The sequence below is a fragment of the Emiliania huxleyi genome (assembly GCF_000372725.1).
Source record: "Emiliania huxleyi CCMP1516 unplaced genomic scaffold EMIHUscaffold_99, whole genome shotgun sequence".
Classification (NCBI taxonomy): domain Eukaryota; phylum Haptophyta; order Isochrysidales; family Noelaerhabdaceae; genus Emiliania; species Emiliania huxleyi.
In genome coordinates, this window is record NW_005194698.1 from 206,985 (window position 1) to 224,554 (window position 17,570).

At 66.1% G+C, this 17,570-nt stretch overlaps 5 protein-coding genes across 5 annotated transcripts; 3 read left to right on the top strand and 2 right to left on the bottom strand.

The window, feature by feature from the left end:
* The first annotated feature begins 1,131 nt into the window (after nucleotides 1–1,131).
* On the top strand, nucleotides 1,132–3,980 carry EMIHUDRAFT_360608 (putative ABC transporter). Its single transcript, XM_005756098.1, has 11 exons — nucleotides 1,132–1,342; nucleotides 1,430–1,500; nucleotides 1,665–1,697; nucleotides 1,772–1,851; nucleotides 1,918–2,000; nucleotides 2,121–2,178; nucleotides 2,254–2,297; nucleotides 2,544–2,778; nucleotides 2,853–3,322; nucleotides 3,345–3,347; nucleotides 3,607–3,980. The coding sequence occupies exons 1-11, from the start codon at nucleotides 1,229–1,231 to the stop codon at nucleotides 3,841–3,843; spliced, it is 1,428 nt and encodes a 475-aa protein (XP_005756155.1). The 5' UTR covers nucleotides 1,132–1,228; the 3' UTR covers nucleotides 3,844–3,980.
* Nucleotides 3,981–4,171: 191 nt separating this feature from the next.
* EMIHUDRAFT_221874 (hypothetical protein) lies at nucleotides 4,172–6,949 on the top strand (the record flags this gene model as incomplete). Its single annotated transcript, XM_005756099.1, has 8 exons — nucleotides 4,172–4,767; nucleotides 4,815–4,986; nucleotides 5,201–5,301; nucleotides 5,499–5,522; nucleotides 5,593–5,928; nucleotides 6,168–6,248; nucleotides 6,319–6,581; nucleotides 6,750–6,949. 8 exons carry the CDS (start codon nucleotides 4,172–4,174, stop codon nucleotides 6,947–6,949), a joined length of 1,773 nt encoding a protein of 590 aa, XP_005756156.1.
* A 462-nt stretch (nucleotides 6,950–7,411) lies between these two features.
* Nucleotides 7,412–9,887, bottom strand: EMIHUDRAFT_466351 (hypothetical protein). The gene is made up of 8 exons (XM_005756100.1): nucleotides 9,349–9,887; nucleotides 9,087–9,149; nucleotides 8,974–9,016; nucleotides 8,884–8,900; nucleotides 8,770–8,810; nucleotides 8,659–8,692; nucleotides 8,083–8,543; nucleotides 7,412–8,014 (listed from the first exon to the last, which is right to left on the bottom strand). The coding sequence occupies exons 1-8, from the start codon at nucleotides 9,829–9,831 to the stop codon at nucleotides 7,783–7,785; spliced, it is 1,374 nt and encodes a 457-aa protein (XP_005756157.1). The 5' UTR covers nucleotides 9,832–9,887; the 3' UTR covers nucleotides 7,412–7,782.
* A 2,884-nt stretch (nucleotides 9,888–12,771) lies between these two features.
* On the bottom strand, nucleotides 12,772–13,749 carry EMIHUDRAFT_108112 (hypothetical protein; the record flags this gene model as incomplete). Its single annotated transcript, XM_005756101.1, has 1 exon — nucleotides 12,772–13,749. One exon carries the CDS (start codon nucleotides 13,747–13,749, stop codon nucleotides 12,772–12,774), a length of 978 nt encoding a protein of 325 aa, XP_005756158.1.
* A 2,550-nt stretch (nucleotides 13,750–16,299) lies between these two features.
* Nucleotides 16,300–16,836, top strand: EMIHUDRAFT_69409 (hypothetical protein; the record flags this gene model as incomplete). Its single annotated transcript, XM_005756102.1, has 1 exon — nucleotides 16,300–16,836. A coding segment is annotated over one exon (537 nt), but the record flags the coding sequence as incomplete, so codon positions are not given.
* Nucleotides 16,837–17,570: the final 734 nt, after the last annotated feature.

Genomic DNA, 17,570 nt, shown 5'->3' on the forward strand with positions numbered 1-17,570 from the left:
GTCTGTATGGCAATCGAGGCTGCCTTCCCCACTACCTGTAGTTCACTCGTCACCTCTCCCGCGAGGTCCCTTCTCTTTCTTTCGGGTATGGAGTCCGTGAGTGCGGGTAGCGTGCAGGCAATCACGGGTGCTATTTTGTCGTACTCCTCTTCGGCGAGCGCCCCAAATCTAGACCCTTTCGCCTTTAAGGAGGCTTCCCTCGCTCGTCTCAGGAATGTGGCGGTGTCTATCGTGTTGTGCGAGGGAGTTTTGTTGTAAAATTCTTTATCGGTCGGCTCTAAGCTTAGGCGGTGCGCTCGCTGAGCAGTCGGTGCTCTCGCCGCCTCATGTGCTCGCTCGTGACCCTGGCCGTCGCAGCAGTGGCACTGCGCGCCGGGCCAATACCTGCTCTTCCGCGGCCCGTAACTTTGGCGGCCGATGCGCGTGTCAAGCATGTCGCTGCGGTCGCTCTACACCCGCTGCAGCCAGTGGTGGCCCGGCCATCTGGCCTGTCCGGCCTGCGCTGTGGCCGCTGTGGCCGTCCCGTGCTGTCAGCGGCGCCCGCAAAGAAGGTCAAGACACCATGGAAGACCCTCCTCTCCCTGTGCAAGCCCGACGCCGCTCCGCTCGTGACGGCGTTCGTGTGCCTCGCCGTCGCCGCGTCGGGCGACGCTTTGCTGCCTGCCCTGCAGGGCGCAGCGCTCAACGCGGCGCTTGGGCTCGGCACGGACGCCGCGGGCTCTCTCGCTCCGCTGCGGCCCGCCCTCGTCCGCCTCGCCGCGGTCGGGCTTGGCACAGCCGTGTTCACCGGCATCCGCGGCTTTTGCTTCTGGGTGTGCGGCGCGCGGCTGGTGGCGCGGCTGCGTGCGACGCTCTTCGACGCGCTGCTCGCTCAGCCGCAGGCCTTGCACGACAAGCATAGCCGCTGTTGATCCATGTCTCGACTCTTGCTCTCATCGCCACCCTCGTTGCCCAGGCGTTCCACGACGAGCAAGGCCCTGGCGACCTGTCGACGCGCCTCGCCACTGACTGCGTCAAGCTGGGAGACGTGCTCTCGCTCAACGTCAACATCGTGCTGCGGCAGGTGCAGCTCTCCCTCCCCTCACAGTCGCAGTGGTGTGTGCTGACCTCATGCTGACCTCATGCCGGCCTCGCTGTTCATGCTGGCTGTTCCTGCTGACCACGTTGGCCTCATTCGTCGAGTGTGTCGGGACCTCACTCGGCGCAGGTGCTGCAGTCCCTCGCGGGCATGGCGGTCGTGCTGCGGCTGAGCGGCCGCCTGGCGCTGCTCGTCGTCGCGGGCGTGCTGCTGCGGTCTCTCTTCGCACACTTCTACTCGATGGCAGCTCGCCGACTCTCCCAGGCGCACCTCCTCTCTCCTCCTCCCCTCCTCCTCTCCTCTCTCCTCTCCCCCCCCCACCTCAACCTCCTCGCCCTACTCCCCCCCCAGGCGCAGCAGGACCGGCTCGCAGCTTCGTCTGGCGTGGCGGAGCAGTGTTTCTCGCTCATCAAGCTCGTCCGGTACACTCCCTGCAGACCACTCAGACGGTCTCCTAGTCCTCTCCCAGCGCTTCTCCTCCATCAAGCGCGCCCGGTCATACCTCGAGATGAATATAGAAGAGAAGCTTCTCACGCAAGGCTCTCTGGCGCCACTTTCCATGAACCTTCTCGGAACCGTCTCCCAGGTCGCACGGCAGCCAGCGGAGCGAGCGGCGGCGGTGCGGGCAGCAGCAGGAAGGCTTGCCTCCCCTCGCGTTTATCTCTCCACGGCTGCGTGTGTGCATACGCATAGGTACGGGCAGCAGCTGGACGGCTTGCTGCGGCTGCAGACCGAGTACGGCGCCATCTACGGCTGCTCGCGTGTCTTCAACGGCGAACCACAACGCCGCGCTCGTCGTGGGCAGGATGGCCGTGACAGGTCTCGGACATATCCCGCAGGCGCCGTCAACGCCGCCCTCAACGTGGCCGTCCTCGCTGGCGGCGCCGCGCTTGTGGCGGCGGGCGTGCTGCCCCGCGAGGCGCTCTCCTACCCTCGCCTCCCTCTCTTCCTCTCCTTTCTTCGCTTCCTCTCTTCCGTCTCGCCTCTTCCTCTCCCCTCGCCCCTGCCCACCCTCCTCCTCCCGCGCCGCCGCCGCGAGGCGCTCACCTCCTTCGTCCTCTACGTCGCCTTCATCTCGGACGCGTCGAGCGACGTGCCCGGCCAGCCAGCCTCCCCCGCCCGCCAGCCGACATGTCCACGACACGTCCGCGAGCTCGCCCGCACACAGGTGCTCGACCAGTGGAGCCGCATCCAGGAGGCGCTCGGCGCGGCGACGGAGGCGCACGACACCTCACGCACGCACACGCACACGCCCGCGCACGCGCACTCGCCGCACGCGCACACACCGCACGCGCACGCGCACCACACACACACACACACACACACACACACACACACACACACACACACACACACACACACACACACACACACACACAGACACACGCACAGTCTCCCCTCCCCCCCCCCCCCCCGGCCCTCTCGCGCACACGCCACCGACAGCGGGGCGCCTCTCTCCCGCCAGGTCTTCGACTACCTCGAGCCGCGCGCGCTCGACCTCTCGAACACCACCGCGCCGCAGCCCGCCCCGCAGCCCGCCGACGCCGACGCCGCGGCATCGCCGCCTCCGCCCCTCCCCCTCTCCTCTGGCTCCTCGGGCTCGCCGCGCGGGTCGCTCGAGTTCGTCGACGTCGACTTTGCCTACCCCTCGCGGCAAAGTCGCCCCGTCCTCCGCTCCCTCTCCCTCCGCGTGCCTGCCGGCCGCCGCGCCGTCCTCGTGGCTGCATGTGCCTCAGGACGCGTCCGTGACGTGTCCGAGACATGTCCCGTGTAGGCCGCCGCACCGCCATCCTGGGCGGCTCCGGCTCGGGAAAGTCGACGCTCTTCGCGCTCGCGCTCCGCTTCTACGTGCCTTCGTCCGGCCGCGTCCTGCTCGACGGCGCCGACGTGGCCCGGATGGGCGAGGCGGACCTGCGTCGCCGGACCGCGTGGGTGCAGCAGGAGCCCCCGCTCTTCCCCAACATCACCATCCGCGACAACATCGCGTACGGGCTTGCCGACTGCTCGATGGACGCCGTCGAGGAGGCGGCCCGCGAGGCAAACGCGTTCGACTTCATCGCGGCGCTGCCGAGCGGCTTCGAGACGCGGATCGGCGCTGCCGGCGCCTCCCTCTCCGGCGGGCAAAAGCAGCGCATCGCGCTGGCGAGGGCGCTCGTGCGCGACCCGGCGCTGCTGCTGCTCGACGAGGCGACGAGCGCGCTCGACCCGCAGGCGGAGGCGATCGCAGAGGCAGCCATCGCCCGCCTAGTACCACACCTCCAAAGTATCGAGTCCAGTGTGGGTTCAGTCCCGTGGGTGGTGTGGTACTAGGCGGCCATCGCCCGCGCGGCAGGCGAGAGCCAGCCTTGCTCGCCCTCCCAACCCCCTCTCCCATCGCCACCGCTGCCTCACCCCTTCCACTGCACACACCCCTCGCCGACTGCACGCACCCCCCCCCCCCCCCCCCTGCCTGCCCCTGCCTGCCAGCCTTGCTCGCGCCGCGCTGACTGCTCTTCCCCTCCCCCGCCCCCCGCCCCTTGCCTCGCCCAGCAGGCGACCGGACGGTCCTCTTCACCACGCACAAGGTCTCGCAGGCGCGGCAGGCGGACCACATCGTCGTGGTGTCGCACGGCGCCATCGTCGAGGAGGGGACGCACGACGCCCTCCTCCGCCGCAACGGCGCCTACGCGGAGCTCGTGCGCGTCGGCGATGGGCTGAGCGACGCAGAGACGTCAGAGGTGGTCGACTCGGCGCTGGGCGTGGCGGACGCTGCAGCGGCTGTGTGAGTGGGGAGTGAGGGCCGAGACTGAGGACCAGAGAAGGAGAGCCGTACTGTACCGCGGCGGGATCTCGGGGTCGCATGTGTGGGCATGTTCTTCTGAGGTACGCTCAAACTTTACTGAGACCGAGCCGCATAAAGTGCATAGTAAGAGCCGTACACCGAAAACAAAGATGTTCCATCGTGTATAGCCGCCAATTCCGCCTTGATTCCTAAATTTGGGACGCTGCGGCCGCCCGCGATCAACCTTTCCATAAACGATGAAAAACGGCGGGGGGGCGGCTCGTCCCGCTCCTAAATAAGTCCAACAAGCACCTGTCTGTGGCGGCTCGCTGATGCTGCGTAACCTGGCGATGAGCCTGCTGGCCCTGCACATCGCGACGCCTGCGCTAGCCGATAACGGCGCCTCGGGCCGCCTGCGGGCGGACCTCCTCGTCTCATACGACAAAGGAGCATATCCGTGGGAATTTGCTTGGGAAGCGGCGCTGGCCGACGGGGGGGAGCGGTCGGGCTTGAAGGTGGAAATGGGCATCAACTTCCACCGGGTGCACTCTGTGGACGTAGTCAACCACGCCACCGACTTAATCGTGTGGTACCGGCTGCGGTGGCATGACCCGCGGCTGGCGTGGAACGCCTCGCAGTACGGTGGCCTCGCAACGCTGCAACTGTGGGTCGGCGACGGCGCCTCGTCCGACGTCTCGTCCGACATTTGGACGCCCGACATGACCCTGTGGAACCAGGGCGAGTCGATGCAGACCTCGCTCTCCAACGCCTTCGCGAGTGTATCGAGCGACGGCACCGTCTTCTGGTCACGGCCCGGCCACCTCCGCCCCACTTGCAAGTTCGTAGGACTCGACCGCTTCCCGTTCGACGAGCTGGGATGCACGATGGAGTTTGGCAGCTGGAGCTTCAGGCCGACCAACCTCGAGGAGTACAGAGAGATACGGCGATTGCCTCACGATGCGGTTGTGTGAGTAGCGGCCTCTACCTCCGCCCCGTCAAGATGGGCGACGGCTTCAGCATTGGAGGCTCCGAGACCGCGGGCGAGTCCTTCCAGGAGTTTTCGCTCGAGGGCGTCGAATGCCGCGATAAAGTCTACCCGCCTTACCCCGGCGACCCAGAGAACGACTGGCCTGTCCTCCTCTACGAGGTGCAGAAGCCACTGCTAGTCCACTGCACACCTCGGCAAGCACGACTGGCGCGCACGCACTCTCTCTCTCGCGTGCTCTGCAGGTCGTGTTCAAGCGGGCTTGGCAGCCGTACACCCGCGGCTACATCGCGTTGAACGCGCGGCGCAAAGCGCCCGACAGCCATGCACCGCTGGGCATCCAAACACACACTCTCCCCACCGCTCGCTGCCGCAGGTGGTGCTCAACTTCATCGGCTTCCTCTGCTTCAGCGTCCCGCCCCAGTGCGGCGAGCGGCTCGGCCTCGGCATCACGGCGCTGTTCTCTCCTGCCGTGCGGTGCGTGGTGCGGAGGGGCATCCTCGAGCTTTTTCAGAACCAATCCTAGGCGCTGCTCGCCGCCGTGGCGTCCGACTTTGTCATCAACGGCAAGCTCCCGGCTGCATCCGAAATGACATGGTCCGCGCCATGCCAAGCGTCTCTCGCTCCTGGCAAGACCCTCAGACCCTTACCTTTCTCGGACCCTGCTATGCTAGGTTTGCACAGTTCTCCGCCTTCAGGTGTGCACGCCGCGGGGACCGCCTTCCAGGGTGTTTAGCTCCCACTCACCCACCGCACCCCCTGCTCCAGCCTCGCCTACGCCACGTTGGTGCTCGCCGAATCATGCATCGTCATCAGCCTCTACCACAAGACCTCCAAGTCGCTCCTGCCACCCTTTCTGCGCTGGGCGAGCCGATGCGCGGCGGCAGTGGCAGGTCAAAAAGCAGAGGCCCCACCCCGCGCAGTTAGCAAAGCCGGCGACAGTGTCCCGGAGCTTTCGCAGCGCGATGCCAACGACAGTTACGAGATCAAGCCTGACGAGGCCGAGATCAAGCGTTACGAGGCCGAGATCAAGCGCATCAACGGTAAGTGGCAGCGGATCGCCTTCGCCATCGACGAGGTGTCGCGGTGGGTGGTGCCCCTATCGTACGCCGTCGGACTCGCCTGCCTGCTCGGCGGGGTCTAGAAGCCCGCTAGTAGTCGCTCGGCCAGCCGCTCCCTCGGCCTCCACCCTCTCGGAGATTTGTCCTTGTGGTCCAGCGCGGGCGCTCTCGCACACTCCCCCCCCCCCCCCACACACAGAGACTCTGAGGGACGTCTCGGACGATGGGAGACCGGCACAGATCGCCACCACACATGGGTTTGTCTCCTCCGTTGCCACACAGGGATTTCAAAGGGAAAAGGATGTGCGTCACTACGTGCATCACCGTGTTTGTAGGATGTAGTCTCGCGTTTGTGCGCCGTTTGTGCCGCGTCCCGTGCCCCCGAGTTCATTTTAACAAGAAAAGGATGTAGGTGCCGTATCCCAGAAAGAAGGGGAGACCTCGTCGTCATCGTCGGCCTGGCGAAGCAGCCGCAGTTCAACGGCCGGCGGGGGACGGTCATCGGCGGCTTCGAGCCGGAAGGCGGCCGCTACCCTGTGGAGGTCGAGCTGCTGGCCGGAGAGGTGAAGCGGTTGAAGATCAAGATGAACAACCTGCGCTCCCGGTCGAGGGAGGAGGACGAGGGCGGAGCCGATGCCGGCGGCGACGACATGCTTGCCGGGACGCCAAGTGCTCCGCCCGCCGGCGGCAACGCGAGTGCGGGCGGCGGTGGCGGCGGCGCTGCTGCCGCCGTGCCAGCAGGTGGCCCTGCTGCTCCTGTCGGCGCTGCTACCGCTGGCAGCGCTGCCACCGCTGGCGGCGCTACCATCCATGCCGTCGCCTTTCCCGGCGGCGGCGCTGTCGTGGGCGGCGAGTTTGGCCCAGCTGTCATGCAGCAGCTGTTGCAGCAGATGCCGGGGCCAAACGCGTTCGTGCCGCCGCCCGGCCTGGCGGAGGCGGTGTCACAGCGCATGACGCAGCGTATGGCCGGACACCAGGGGCAGCTGAGCGCGGAAACCGTGGTCACGCAGATGGCTGCGGTTCTCGAAGAGATGCGGATCCTCCCACCGCCCGATGGAACGTGAGCGTCCGTTGCGACTGGCCTGAAGGAAGGCGAAGCTGTCGTGACCGCCGCAGGTAGGCGCCTCGTCGTTAGCACGTTAGCAGCTCCTCGCACTTGCCGCATCCGATCCTGTCTACTACGTCGCGACGCACTCCCTCGCCCCTTCGCATGGGGGCGTGATGTGTACTCTCGGCCCAGCACTCTTGCGCGCCGCTCGCAACTGTCGCTTTCTGGCATGCACTCTGGTGTCTCGTCAATGTGTACCTGTCATGTCTACGTTCTCTCTCTAACCTGCTCTCGCGGTCCGGACTGTCTGTGTTGTACTGTGTTGTGTTATATGTTCGAGGGACGAGAGCTTCGACGCCCCCGACGATGACGTGTATCGATATGTGTACACGAGCTACGAGCAACGTTTACGGAAGTTCCGAACGTCGTTGGCAACGAGGGGACCGTGTGGTGTGGTGTCTCGTCCGTGTGTGTGGGTATCGTATGGTAAATAATTAGTTTAATACGGCTGCGCGTGATGTCGCTTGTCCCGATAGCGATACGCGATAGGAAGAGTGAACGGAAACATTATCCTCGAGAACATATATGTCTTCATGCCTTGTTGTGCGCCTCTCTCAGCTCTCGCCTCTCGCTGGGGTCGCACTGGGTGGGGAGAGTCGGACTCTCCCCGTCGCGCGTGTGCGTGTACCGTAGCAGCGTATCTCGTCTCTCGAGAGAGGCGGCAGAGACATGGCCCCCTAGGCAATCTGTGCCTCAGGAGGACCTGCGGCAGCTGCGGCTGCGCGACGTTCTGCCGTCACTAGCGCTCAGACCTTGCCGGCTGCTCGCGCACTCCGCACCCCGCCCTCCCTACCGTCGGCGGTCGTCGCGCCGGTCGTCGTAGCGGTCCTCCTCCCTCCGGTCGTAGTCCCTCTCCCGCCTACAAAGTGCGAGGCGCGCCGCCGCGTCTAAAGGACGAGGGCGTGGGGAGAGGTCGAGGCCGACCCCGCGGTGGCCGCGCCGGTCGCGCCGGTCGCGATCGCCATCGCGATCCCTCCGATCGCGCCGTCCCTCGTCGCGGTCGTCCCGCTCCCGGCGCCGCCTACTCCGGGCTCGAGGTACTGTCGGCGGGGCGAGGGCGCGGGGCTCGCCGCCGCCACGCCCCGGCGCCTCTTGTCTCTGTCGCGCTCTCTGTCGCGGTCTCGGTCGCGGTCTCTGTCTCGGTCGCGGCTCGAGGAGCGATCGCGCCGCCTCCGCTCCCCGCCCTCCTTGCCCCGCCCCGCCGGCTCCGCGCCATTCGCCTCCCCGCCGCCCGCGCCGCCGCCCGGGCTAGCGTCGCTGCTCGCACGCTCCTTGGCAGCGGCGGCGGCGGCGGCGGCGGCCATCGCCTTCTCGCGCAGCTCGCGCTCCCGCTCTGCGCCGGGCGACGGGAGGTCGCCACCCGGGAGGTCGCCACCGCCGCCCGCTCCCGGCGGCGCGGCGGCGGGCGGCGCGGTGGCGGTTGGCGGGGCGGCGGGCGGCGGCGCGGCGGCGGGCGGCGGCGGCGCGGCTGGCGGCGCGGCTGGCGGGGCGGCTGGCTTGGGCGGCGGGTCTAGCTTGACGAAGCGGGCGCGGGGCCGCATGTAGAGGTCCTGGGGGGAGGGAGAGGGGGGGGGGGGGGTCTCCCGGTGAAGCGAGTGTGCGTGTGTGTGCGTGTGTGTGTGTGCGTGTGTGCGTGTGTGCGTGTGTGCTGCGGCTCGCGCGCGCCGTGACCATCTGCACGACCGCGTCCATGTCTTGCCTGCAGGAGGGCCCAGAGCAGGCTCAGAGCAGGCTCAGAGACTGGGGCTCTCGCCCCCCCCCCCCCCCCCCCTTCGCCTCTGCGTGTCGAAGAGCTCCCACCAGGGCGGCGACGCGTCCTGCGGCGGCGAGGGGCGGCGAGGGTGGAGGCGGAGGGAAGGGGCGCGGCACGGCGCCAGGGCGGAGGTTTGCCGACGGAAGGCGGATGCCTACAGGTAGGGTCGAGGGCAGGGTCGGGGGACGGGCGAGGGGCGGAGAGGCTCTGCCGGCGCCAAAGGCTGCCCAGCGTGCGCGCGGCAAACCAGATCGCGGCGCAGCAGATCGCCTGTGCAGGGGGGGGGCGGGGGTGTGAACAGCGTCTCGTCGCCGCGGGCTCACCGGCGCGGCGGGTCCGCCTCGGGCGCGAACTTGATGCACGCGTCCGTACGCTGCGAGTCGTTGATGAAGTTCCAGGCCGCCTGCAGGGAGGGAGAGCGGGGGCAGAGGTGAGGGAGAGCGGGGGCAGAGGCGCGGTCCCCTCCGTATGCCGCCAGCCGAGGGAGGAGCCAGGGCGCTCGCGGAGGGAGGGGAGCGCGGGGGCGGTGGTGGCGGTGGGGTGCGTGTGCGTGTCTGAGGCCGCTCCGTCGGTCTGTCTCTCTCGTGCAGTCAGCCAGTCGCCTGCGCGAGCGCGTGCTCTTGCTCCTTTGACGGCGCGAGGAGCTTGACGTAGTTGAGGATGAACTTGTGCGGGTGCTCGCTGTAGAGGATGAAGCCGAGCTCCTTGAGGATCTCGCGCTCCGCGCGGATCAGCTTGTCCTTCAGGTTGGCGTAGTCCTGCGAGAAGATGTCGAGCGGCACCGGCCGCTTGCCCGCGCGCTTGCTGAGTAGGTGCTGGAAGCAGCCGAGCACATCGCGCACTTTGCGCGGGCACTCCTCCACCTTGGTGGCGAGGAACAGCGCGCCCGTCGCCACGTGACGCACGTCGAACCGCCGCATTGACCGGCGCGCGTAGAAGCGGTGGAACATCACCTGCGCCGTCGCTATCCCGACCTGCGGCAGCGCGAGCATGATGCCCATCTGCTGGATGAGCTCGCACCCGTACACGCGCTGGCCGTTTATCGTGTCGTCGCTCTCCGCGTCCGGAGCCGGCGCGGTGGTCATTGCCTCGGCGAGCAGCGAGCGGCGAGGGGCCGCCGGAGCGATGCTTCACCGGCACTTGCACACACGCCGCTACCCGAGCTTCCTATTCACAGCCTTGGCTCCATCTTTTCGAGCTAGTGAGCGCCCGCCTCTCCAGTCGTGTCCGGTACCACGCTGACCGGCCACCTGGTCGTACGCGCGTGGCGATGCCGGTGCTGCTCCGGCAGCCGAAGCACGAGACGAGCGCGTGGTCGCGCCCGGTCGCACTGCTGAGCCCTGGTCTGACAGCCTGACAGCAAACCCCGGACAGCGCCTGACAGTGCCCGACAGCCTGACAGCGCTGACAGCACTTCCTCCGACAGTCTGACAGCACGTATCTGACAGCCTGACAGCAGAGCCTGACATCAGAGGCGTCCCGTCGCTGTCAGGCCCTAACGTGACAGCCTGACAGCTGCCCGACACAGCCCGACAGCACACAGCGGCCTGACAGCAGCGCTGACAGCCCGACAGCCCGACCAGCCCGACAGCAGCACAGACCGTACTCAGGCCGTGCAGCCTCTTTCTTGTGTCCCATGAGGGTATAGCAAAACTATTACATGCAAAGACATGTGCATGTGGTCCGCGCCTTCGATTCTGTGGAGTCCGCGCCAACCTCTGTGCACAGACCGGCTTCTTCAAGCAGCCGTGCTTGCACTTTCCTCTGGCTGACACCTATATGTCCAGGGTGGCGCGTTGCTGGAGGAGCCGGGAGAGAAGGAGGATGATCAAACGGCACACCCGATGCTGAGCCGGCCGAGCTGATCGCCATGGGCGCACAGGATGCTGCAGATGCCGAGGCCGTGCTGAACCAGCTGATGCGGACGGGGGCCAACGTGGCGCCTCCAACCGGCGGCGAGGAGGGCAGCAGCGCAGAGTTTTTTGAGGAGATCCGTAAGCTGCTGGCAGATTTCAACGTCTCCATCCAGGAGGAGTCAAAGGATCGCAAGCTCCGCTTCCACGTCAAGCGGCTCATCAAGTCCCATCAGCAGCGAGGCGAGGATGTGGATGAGGATGATGATGACGGTGACCACGCCCTTGCCGCCTGTCACACACACACATAAGACGTGCATTCTCATCTCTCCCTCTTCTCTTTCTCTCCGCAGTTGCGGTGCTCTTCACCATGGAGGACAGCTCCAAGGTCTTTGCCATTGGCAACATCGAGCAGGTGGCCGTCGCCGACGGCACGGTAGACGCGCGCCGCGCCACTGGCAGCTCGAGCGCAGAGTACCTGCGCCAGCTCTCGATGAGTCAGCGCAGCAACGCTACGGGGTCTTCATCAACGACCCCAAGGGCCTCTTTATCCTCCGGTGGTACCGTGAGGTGAAGGGTGACGGGACCCCCCCAGACGGCCCGCGCTACCAGAACAGAGCGTGCAAGTACTACAAGCTGACGAGCGACAACGATGGGGAGGCCTTCCGCTGGACCAGCAACTACCAGATCATCAGCAAGGTGTACCTGAAGAAGCACTCCCCCCTGCCTCTCTGCTATTCTCTCAGTGCGGCAGACAAGAAGATGGTGACGTCCACCATGAAAAAGATGGTGGGACCGGGAGGCAGAGTAGAGGCTAGAGTATGTATGTGTAGTAGAGTCCTGCTGGTCTCCTCTTGATAATGTCATAAGTGTGGCTGGTGTGTGTCAGAGCCTGACAGCACCCCGACAGCACCACCTGACAGCACCTGACAGCAACAGCCCAACGTCCGACAGCAGCAGCAGCCTGACAGCTCTGACAGCTCCGACAGCGTCTGACAGCAACACCCGACAGCTCCGACAGCACCCGACAGCTACAGATCCCCTCTGATGTCAGACACGCACCCGACAGCACCCGACAGCACTGACAGCACCCGACAGCTGGTCTGACAGAGGCACCTGACAGTGCCTGACAGCTGCCCGACAGCCCGACAGATGACAGCACCTGACAGCCTGACAGCCAGGGCTCAGTCGCACTGCCAGACCCGCCGCCGCCGAACCACCAGACGCAGACGGGAGCAGCAACAGTTGCAGGGGGGGGAGGGGGGGTCCTCGTTCCTCGAGGGGGGGGGTCTAAGCTGCCGCGCTCCTGTCCGAGAAGCACGTGACAGCCATCATGCCCACGTAGCGCTCAGAGGCACGACGATTAAAAACTTAATTGTGAAATGTTTCTCATAAATTCTCATTAGAAAACACATCGGGGAAGTGATAAAGAGTGTGTGAATCCATACGGGCTAGTGCCATTTCACTCTGACACGCTAATCTTGAAAACGTCTCCAACGGAGCTCCGTGTTGCTTCCAGCGCCCTCCCCCGCGCTCCCTGCGACCATGGCCGATGATCCTAGGAAGAGAGGTCATCTGGCTACCGCGAGAGCGACCCAACTCGTCGACATCGTCCGATGATGGTGCCGCAAAGTCAGCCTTCGGAGGCTATCGTGGGGTCGAGCCGGCAGTAGCCGTGACATGTGGTTCCACCACCCCTCGTAGGCTTTGCCTCTGACCGCCACCGTTCCCAGGCTGCCTAATGGGATGGAAAGGAAGGCTCGGCGAGCGTATAGAAGCGTGCTCGACCTCGTCGTGGCAACCTGTACGGCAGCGCTGGTAGGCGCGATGAGCGTCGTGCCACCTGACCCGAGACGGGTCGCAGGCGTCGTACCGAGCGCGTCGAGACCATGTCATGATGTGATCTGCACGGGTGAGTCACGTCGGCGTCAAAGGAGCGACGTGCGACCTGTCAGAGCTTGATCTCCGATCTCAGCGACGTCGAGTCGTCTCCGGCGCGCAACAAATGTACCTCCCCGCAGGACGCTTGCGTGACTCAGGGGACTCGCAGCTGCCTCTGGAAGGCACCGAGAGGTACAATAGTGCGCAAATGGTCAAAATCAAGGTTTTGTAACGCGAGCTGTGCCACAGAGTGAAATGGCACTAGCCACGACCGACCTGCGCGCGCCGCCTCTAGACGATCGCAGCTACCTCATCCGCTACGAGCCTCGCCACCAGCGCCGGTTGCTCCTGCACGACCAGGTGGTGGCTCGCCCCTGGCAGTCGGACCACGCCCGCGCGCAGCGTCTGCGCGACGAGCGAGTAGGCGGCGGGACCGCTGCCCGGCAGCAGCAACGGCGAGAAGCGCGACGCGGAGCAGGTGACGAGCGTGACGGCGGCGCCTCCGTCGTACCCCGCCGCCACCTCGCTGGCGACGAGGGGCAGCCCGAGGCAGCGCGCCTCGGTGGCCGGGTCGCAGCAGAGCTCGACGCCGCCTCCCGGAGCGTCCCTCAGCGCGCCGCCGAGAAAGGCGTCGAGCGAGCGAGAGTCCCACCCGGCCGCCATGCGCGAGCCAAAGTGCTCCCGCGCGGCGGCCGCGCTCGGCCAGGCGCGGCGGCGCTGCGCCGCGGCGTTGGCTAGCGGGTTCAGCCCTGCGGAGGTGAGCAGGCGCGCGAGCCGGCCGACGGCGGCCGGGAAGATGGGCGGTTCAATGGCCGCCACGCGAGCAAGCGAGCCAGGCTGGCGCAGCTCGAGCGCAGCCAGCACGGCGCCGCCCATGGAGTGGCCCACTCCGACGGTGCGCGACGCCGGAGCGACAGCACGCAGCTCCGACTGAAGCACCTCCCGCGCCTCGGCCACGTGGTACTCGTCCCACCGCCCCGTCGGCGGAGACGATGTTGACGCGCCGTGGCCGGAGAAGTCGAGCGCAACCCACTCAACCCGGCGCGTCAGCAGCGGCGCAAGATCCTCCAGCACAGGCGCCCAGCACTCCTTGCTGAAGCCGAGGGCATGCGTCAGCACGAGCGCAACTGGCGCATCGCCGCTGCCGCTGTCGCTGTCGCCGCCGCCGCTATCGCCGCCGCCGCCGCCGCTGCTCCCACCAATGCTGCCGCGGGCTATAGAGAGCCCGCTACGTAGAGGGCGCACCAGCGAGCCGGGCCAGCGCGCCATGCCGCCAGTTGTGGACCGGCTCTCCTCGCTGCTGCGGTGTGAGAGGCCTCGCCCAATAAATAATTCCAGCCGCGCTGTGGGTTTCTTCTCGGAAAAGAGGAGGAGGAATCTCTGCACGCTCCTGCCATTCGAGGGATCTCACAAAAAAACAAAAAAATATACAAGTGCTCAGTGCGGTAGATCGGTCAGTCGGGGCGCGTGAGCCGGACTTGTGAGCCGGACGGCTTTCATTTCTCTCTGCGTTGTTGAGCCAGGACTCAACATACTCGTTCTGTTGCCATCCCAATCTGTCACTCCCCTTTCTCCCGGCCGGGGTGGGGCGCGCGCGGGGGCGGCGGGTGTGCGGCGAGTGTGCGCGGGATGTCTGTGGGCCCGAGAGCGATATGCCCTGTCCGCCTTGCGTTGTTTTCATAACATCGAAGGCAAGCTCAAAAAAAAATAATAGTAACCCAACGACGCGCCTTCTCCGCGCTGATGTCATCGAGCAGGGCGACCCGTCCGTTGTCGCCGGCCAGGTCTAAAGTGTCGCATGCGGACAGCACCAGGGCGCAGTCATCGGTGCCGTCGCTTGCGTCGCTTGATGAGCAGTTGCCCTCGGCGAGCCCGTTCAACGCCCAGATGGCCTCCTTTTACAATGTGCGGAGGCGGCAAGAGATCGCGGAGCTGGTCGTGACCGGCAGAGAGCACGGCTTCACTGCCCTTGCGGTGCGTCGGCGCGGCAGCATGCTCTCATGCCACTGCCGTCCGCCTCTGCTGCTGCTGTGCGGGTGCTGTGCTGCTGCTCACCCCTCCCCGTCCGCCGCAGGTGCACCAGCTGTTCCGCCTTTTTGACCACGACCGGGACCACGCGTTGTCAAAGGCACAGTTTGGCGAGGCCCTCGAGTGGATGGGGATGCTCCAGTCTGACGAGGCCCTGGCCACGAGCGTGGTCGGGCAGGGCGACAGCAGCTGGAGGAGGTTCCACGCCGCGCTGCCGACCTTTGCGCAGTACATGCAGCTGGCGGACGTCGGCAGGACGGGAGACGTGTCAGAGGTCGAGTTTGAGGCGGTACTGCTGGGACGCACCACCGGCCAAATCATCGACAGCGCGCGCGCCGTCCGCGTGGCGGAGGATGTGCACTCGCACCTGCCAGCCTGCAGGGAGCGCCACGTGGTGTGGGGTGCGAGGGCGTCGGGCGAGGGCCAAGCCGGAGACGGCATTGTCGAGGCGGACGTGACGGGTCAGCCACCTCTCTCCATCCCGAGCCATTGGCTCTCGCCGTGCCGCTGGATCGACGTGCGCAATGCGGAGCCGGACATGTCGGCGTGGCTGCTCGAGGAGTACCGGCTGCCGCGCACGTCGGGCCTCGGGTGCTTGTCTCTGTCCAGCCCCCCTAGCTTCGTCTCACGGGCCCCGTGCCTGAGACCCAGCGGCCCCGCGGCGCCCGCAGGCTCGGCATCACGCAGCTCGGCACCTTCGAGATTGATCGCCGTGTCGCGGCGGACGCCGACGCGAGCGGCCCGGCCGGTCCTCCCGAGGACAACCCCATCTCCACCGACCCGCTCGCCTTTGCGCACATCGTGTGCCACTCGATCTCGATCGCAAACTTCCCGTGCGAGCCAATCTCCGGCTCCAAGACCACGGGCCGCTTCCGCCTCCACGACAAGAAGGCGCTGGACAAGCACCCGCCGACGCTGATCCAGTCGCAGATCGAGATGTTCTGCCTCAAGCCCACCGCGAGCTCCGTGCCGGGCGGCTGCCCCGAGGAGGTCCTCCTCACCGTCATCCAGGACGACATCCGCGTGCCCGTCTCCAACCGCGCCGCCACCGCCGACCGCAGCGCCGGCCGCAGCGGCTTGCTCACCGGAAGCCAGAGCTGGCGGTGGAGGGGGCGCGCACACACCACACCACACCACACTACACTACACTACACTACACACACACCACACACACACACACACACACACACACACACACACACACAGAGAGAGAGAGAGAGAGAGAGAGAGAGAGAGAGAGAGAGAGAGAGAGAGAGAGAGAGAGAGAGAGAGAGAGAGAGAGAGAGAGAGAGAGAGAGAGAGAGAGAGAGAGAGAGAGAGAGAGAGAGAGAGGGAGAGAGAGCCGCGGCGAGCGGAGGCCCGGCGCACGCGAGCTCACGAGAGGGTGGGGACGAGCAGGTACGTGCAGCACGCGCCAGAGGAGAGCAGCCCGGATGCGCGCGAGCACCGGGGGTACTGGCGTAGCCTGGGCTACGGCGTCTTCAACATGGACCCCGCCGCCATCCTCGACCGGACGCGCAAGACGCTGATGGCGGACATGGATGAAAGGAGGCGCGAGGCGAGACGGCACGGCCGGAGGCGAAACTCCGTCTCCTTGCCCTCGCTGCCGCAAGGCGCGCAGCCCTACCTCACGACCGACTCGGCCTCGTTGGCGTGCGCGGTCCTAGCTTCAGTCATCGACGCGCTCGACTACAACCGGCGCCGCTGCTCGCTGCGGGTCGCTCACTAGGAGGGCCTCCCTTCTGCGCACCACCCTCTGCCCGCGCGCTCAGGCACGTCATCGACCGCTGGCTCAACACGCTGGACGACGAGATCACCACTCGGCCGCAGCCGCTGCATGTCCAGCACCTCCACGACATCCGCTCTGTGCTCGACGAGTTTGCCGGCGCGCTCATCCCGCTCAACAACGACATGGCCGCCTTCGACCGCTCCGACTCGGACGTCTCGCTGTTCTTTAGCTCCGACCTCACGCAGCTGCGACGCAGCCGGGACGACCTCCAGTATGTTGTTGATGACATCCAGCGCATGGCGCGCAAGGCCGAGTCGCTGGTCGAGCTGTACCGCTTCTGCAAGGAATCGCACCAGGAGCAAGTGCTGCGCACGCTGACGATCGTGACAACCATATTCATCCCCGGCCAGTTCATGTCAGGGGTCTGGGGCATGAACTTCGAAAACATGCCCGAGCTGCAGCTGAAGTACGGCTACTACTTGTTTTGGGCGATCTTCGTCACCATGGGGTCGGTTGTCCTTCTCTACTTTTGGAGCCAGGGCTGGTTCTCGCACGAGGCGCGAGGTGCATACCGCTACCTGAAGTTGAGGAGTGACTAGGATCCAGCGTCATTTGTTGTGGGGTGATCGAAATAGTGCGTCCTGCGAGGGAGCCTCGCCACGACCCACACCCCCGCCCCCAAAAAAGTTGTTCACGGCCGGTACAAAAAAACCGAGGCTTCGGCCAACGAGGCTTCGGCCAACGATATTATTGCTGCCGCCCCCCCTTGCCGTCCGTTACCGCCGTGCCGCCGTACCGCGGCCGCTCCTACAGTGCCGCGCCCGCCGCGCCGTATGTCCCGCCGTCCGATGTCCTGCCTGCCGCCTGCTGCCGCCGCGCCGCCTTACCGCCGACCCTTACCGTGCCGCGCCGCCTTTACACACACACCTTACTTTCTGCTCGACCGAGTTTGCGCTGATGAGCGAACCGAGCCGCCGGGTGCCCCGCAGCGGCCTCGCTGGGCCAGAACATCGGCCCCGAGTGCTCCGCAGCAGCCTTGCTGGGCCAGAACGTCGGCCCGCGAGGTGGGGTGCTAGTCTGGGACCCATACGTGGCAGTTCCCTTGCTCCAAGCGCTTGCGCTTCGGCGGTAGTGATCTAATCACCCGAATACCACGTTCGGATCGCTCCTCATCGCAAACCCTGTCAGCAGTTCACCTACGGGTATGTTCGTAAGAGCTACATACAAAAAAAGAAAAATAGTTCGCGAAGAGAACCGGCGCACAGCGCACACGACGGCCGTCCGGCCCGCACGACTGTTTCCGACTATGCTTAGCGGCCGTGCGTCGTTGACA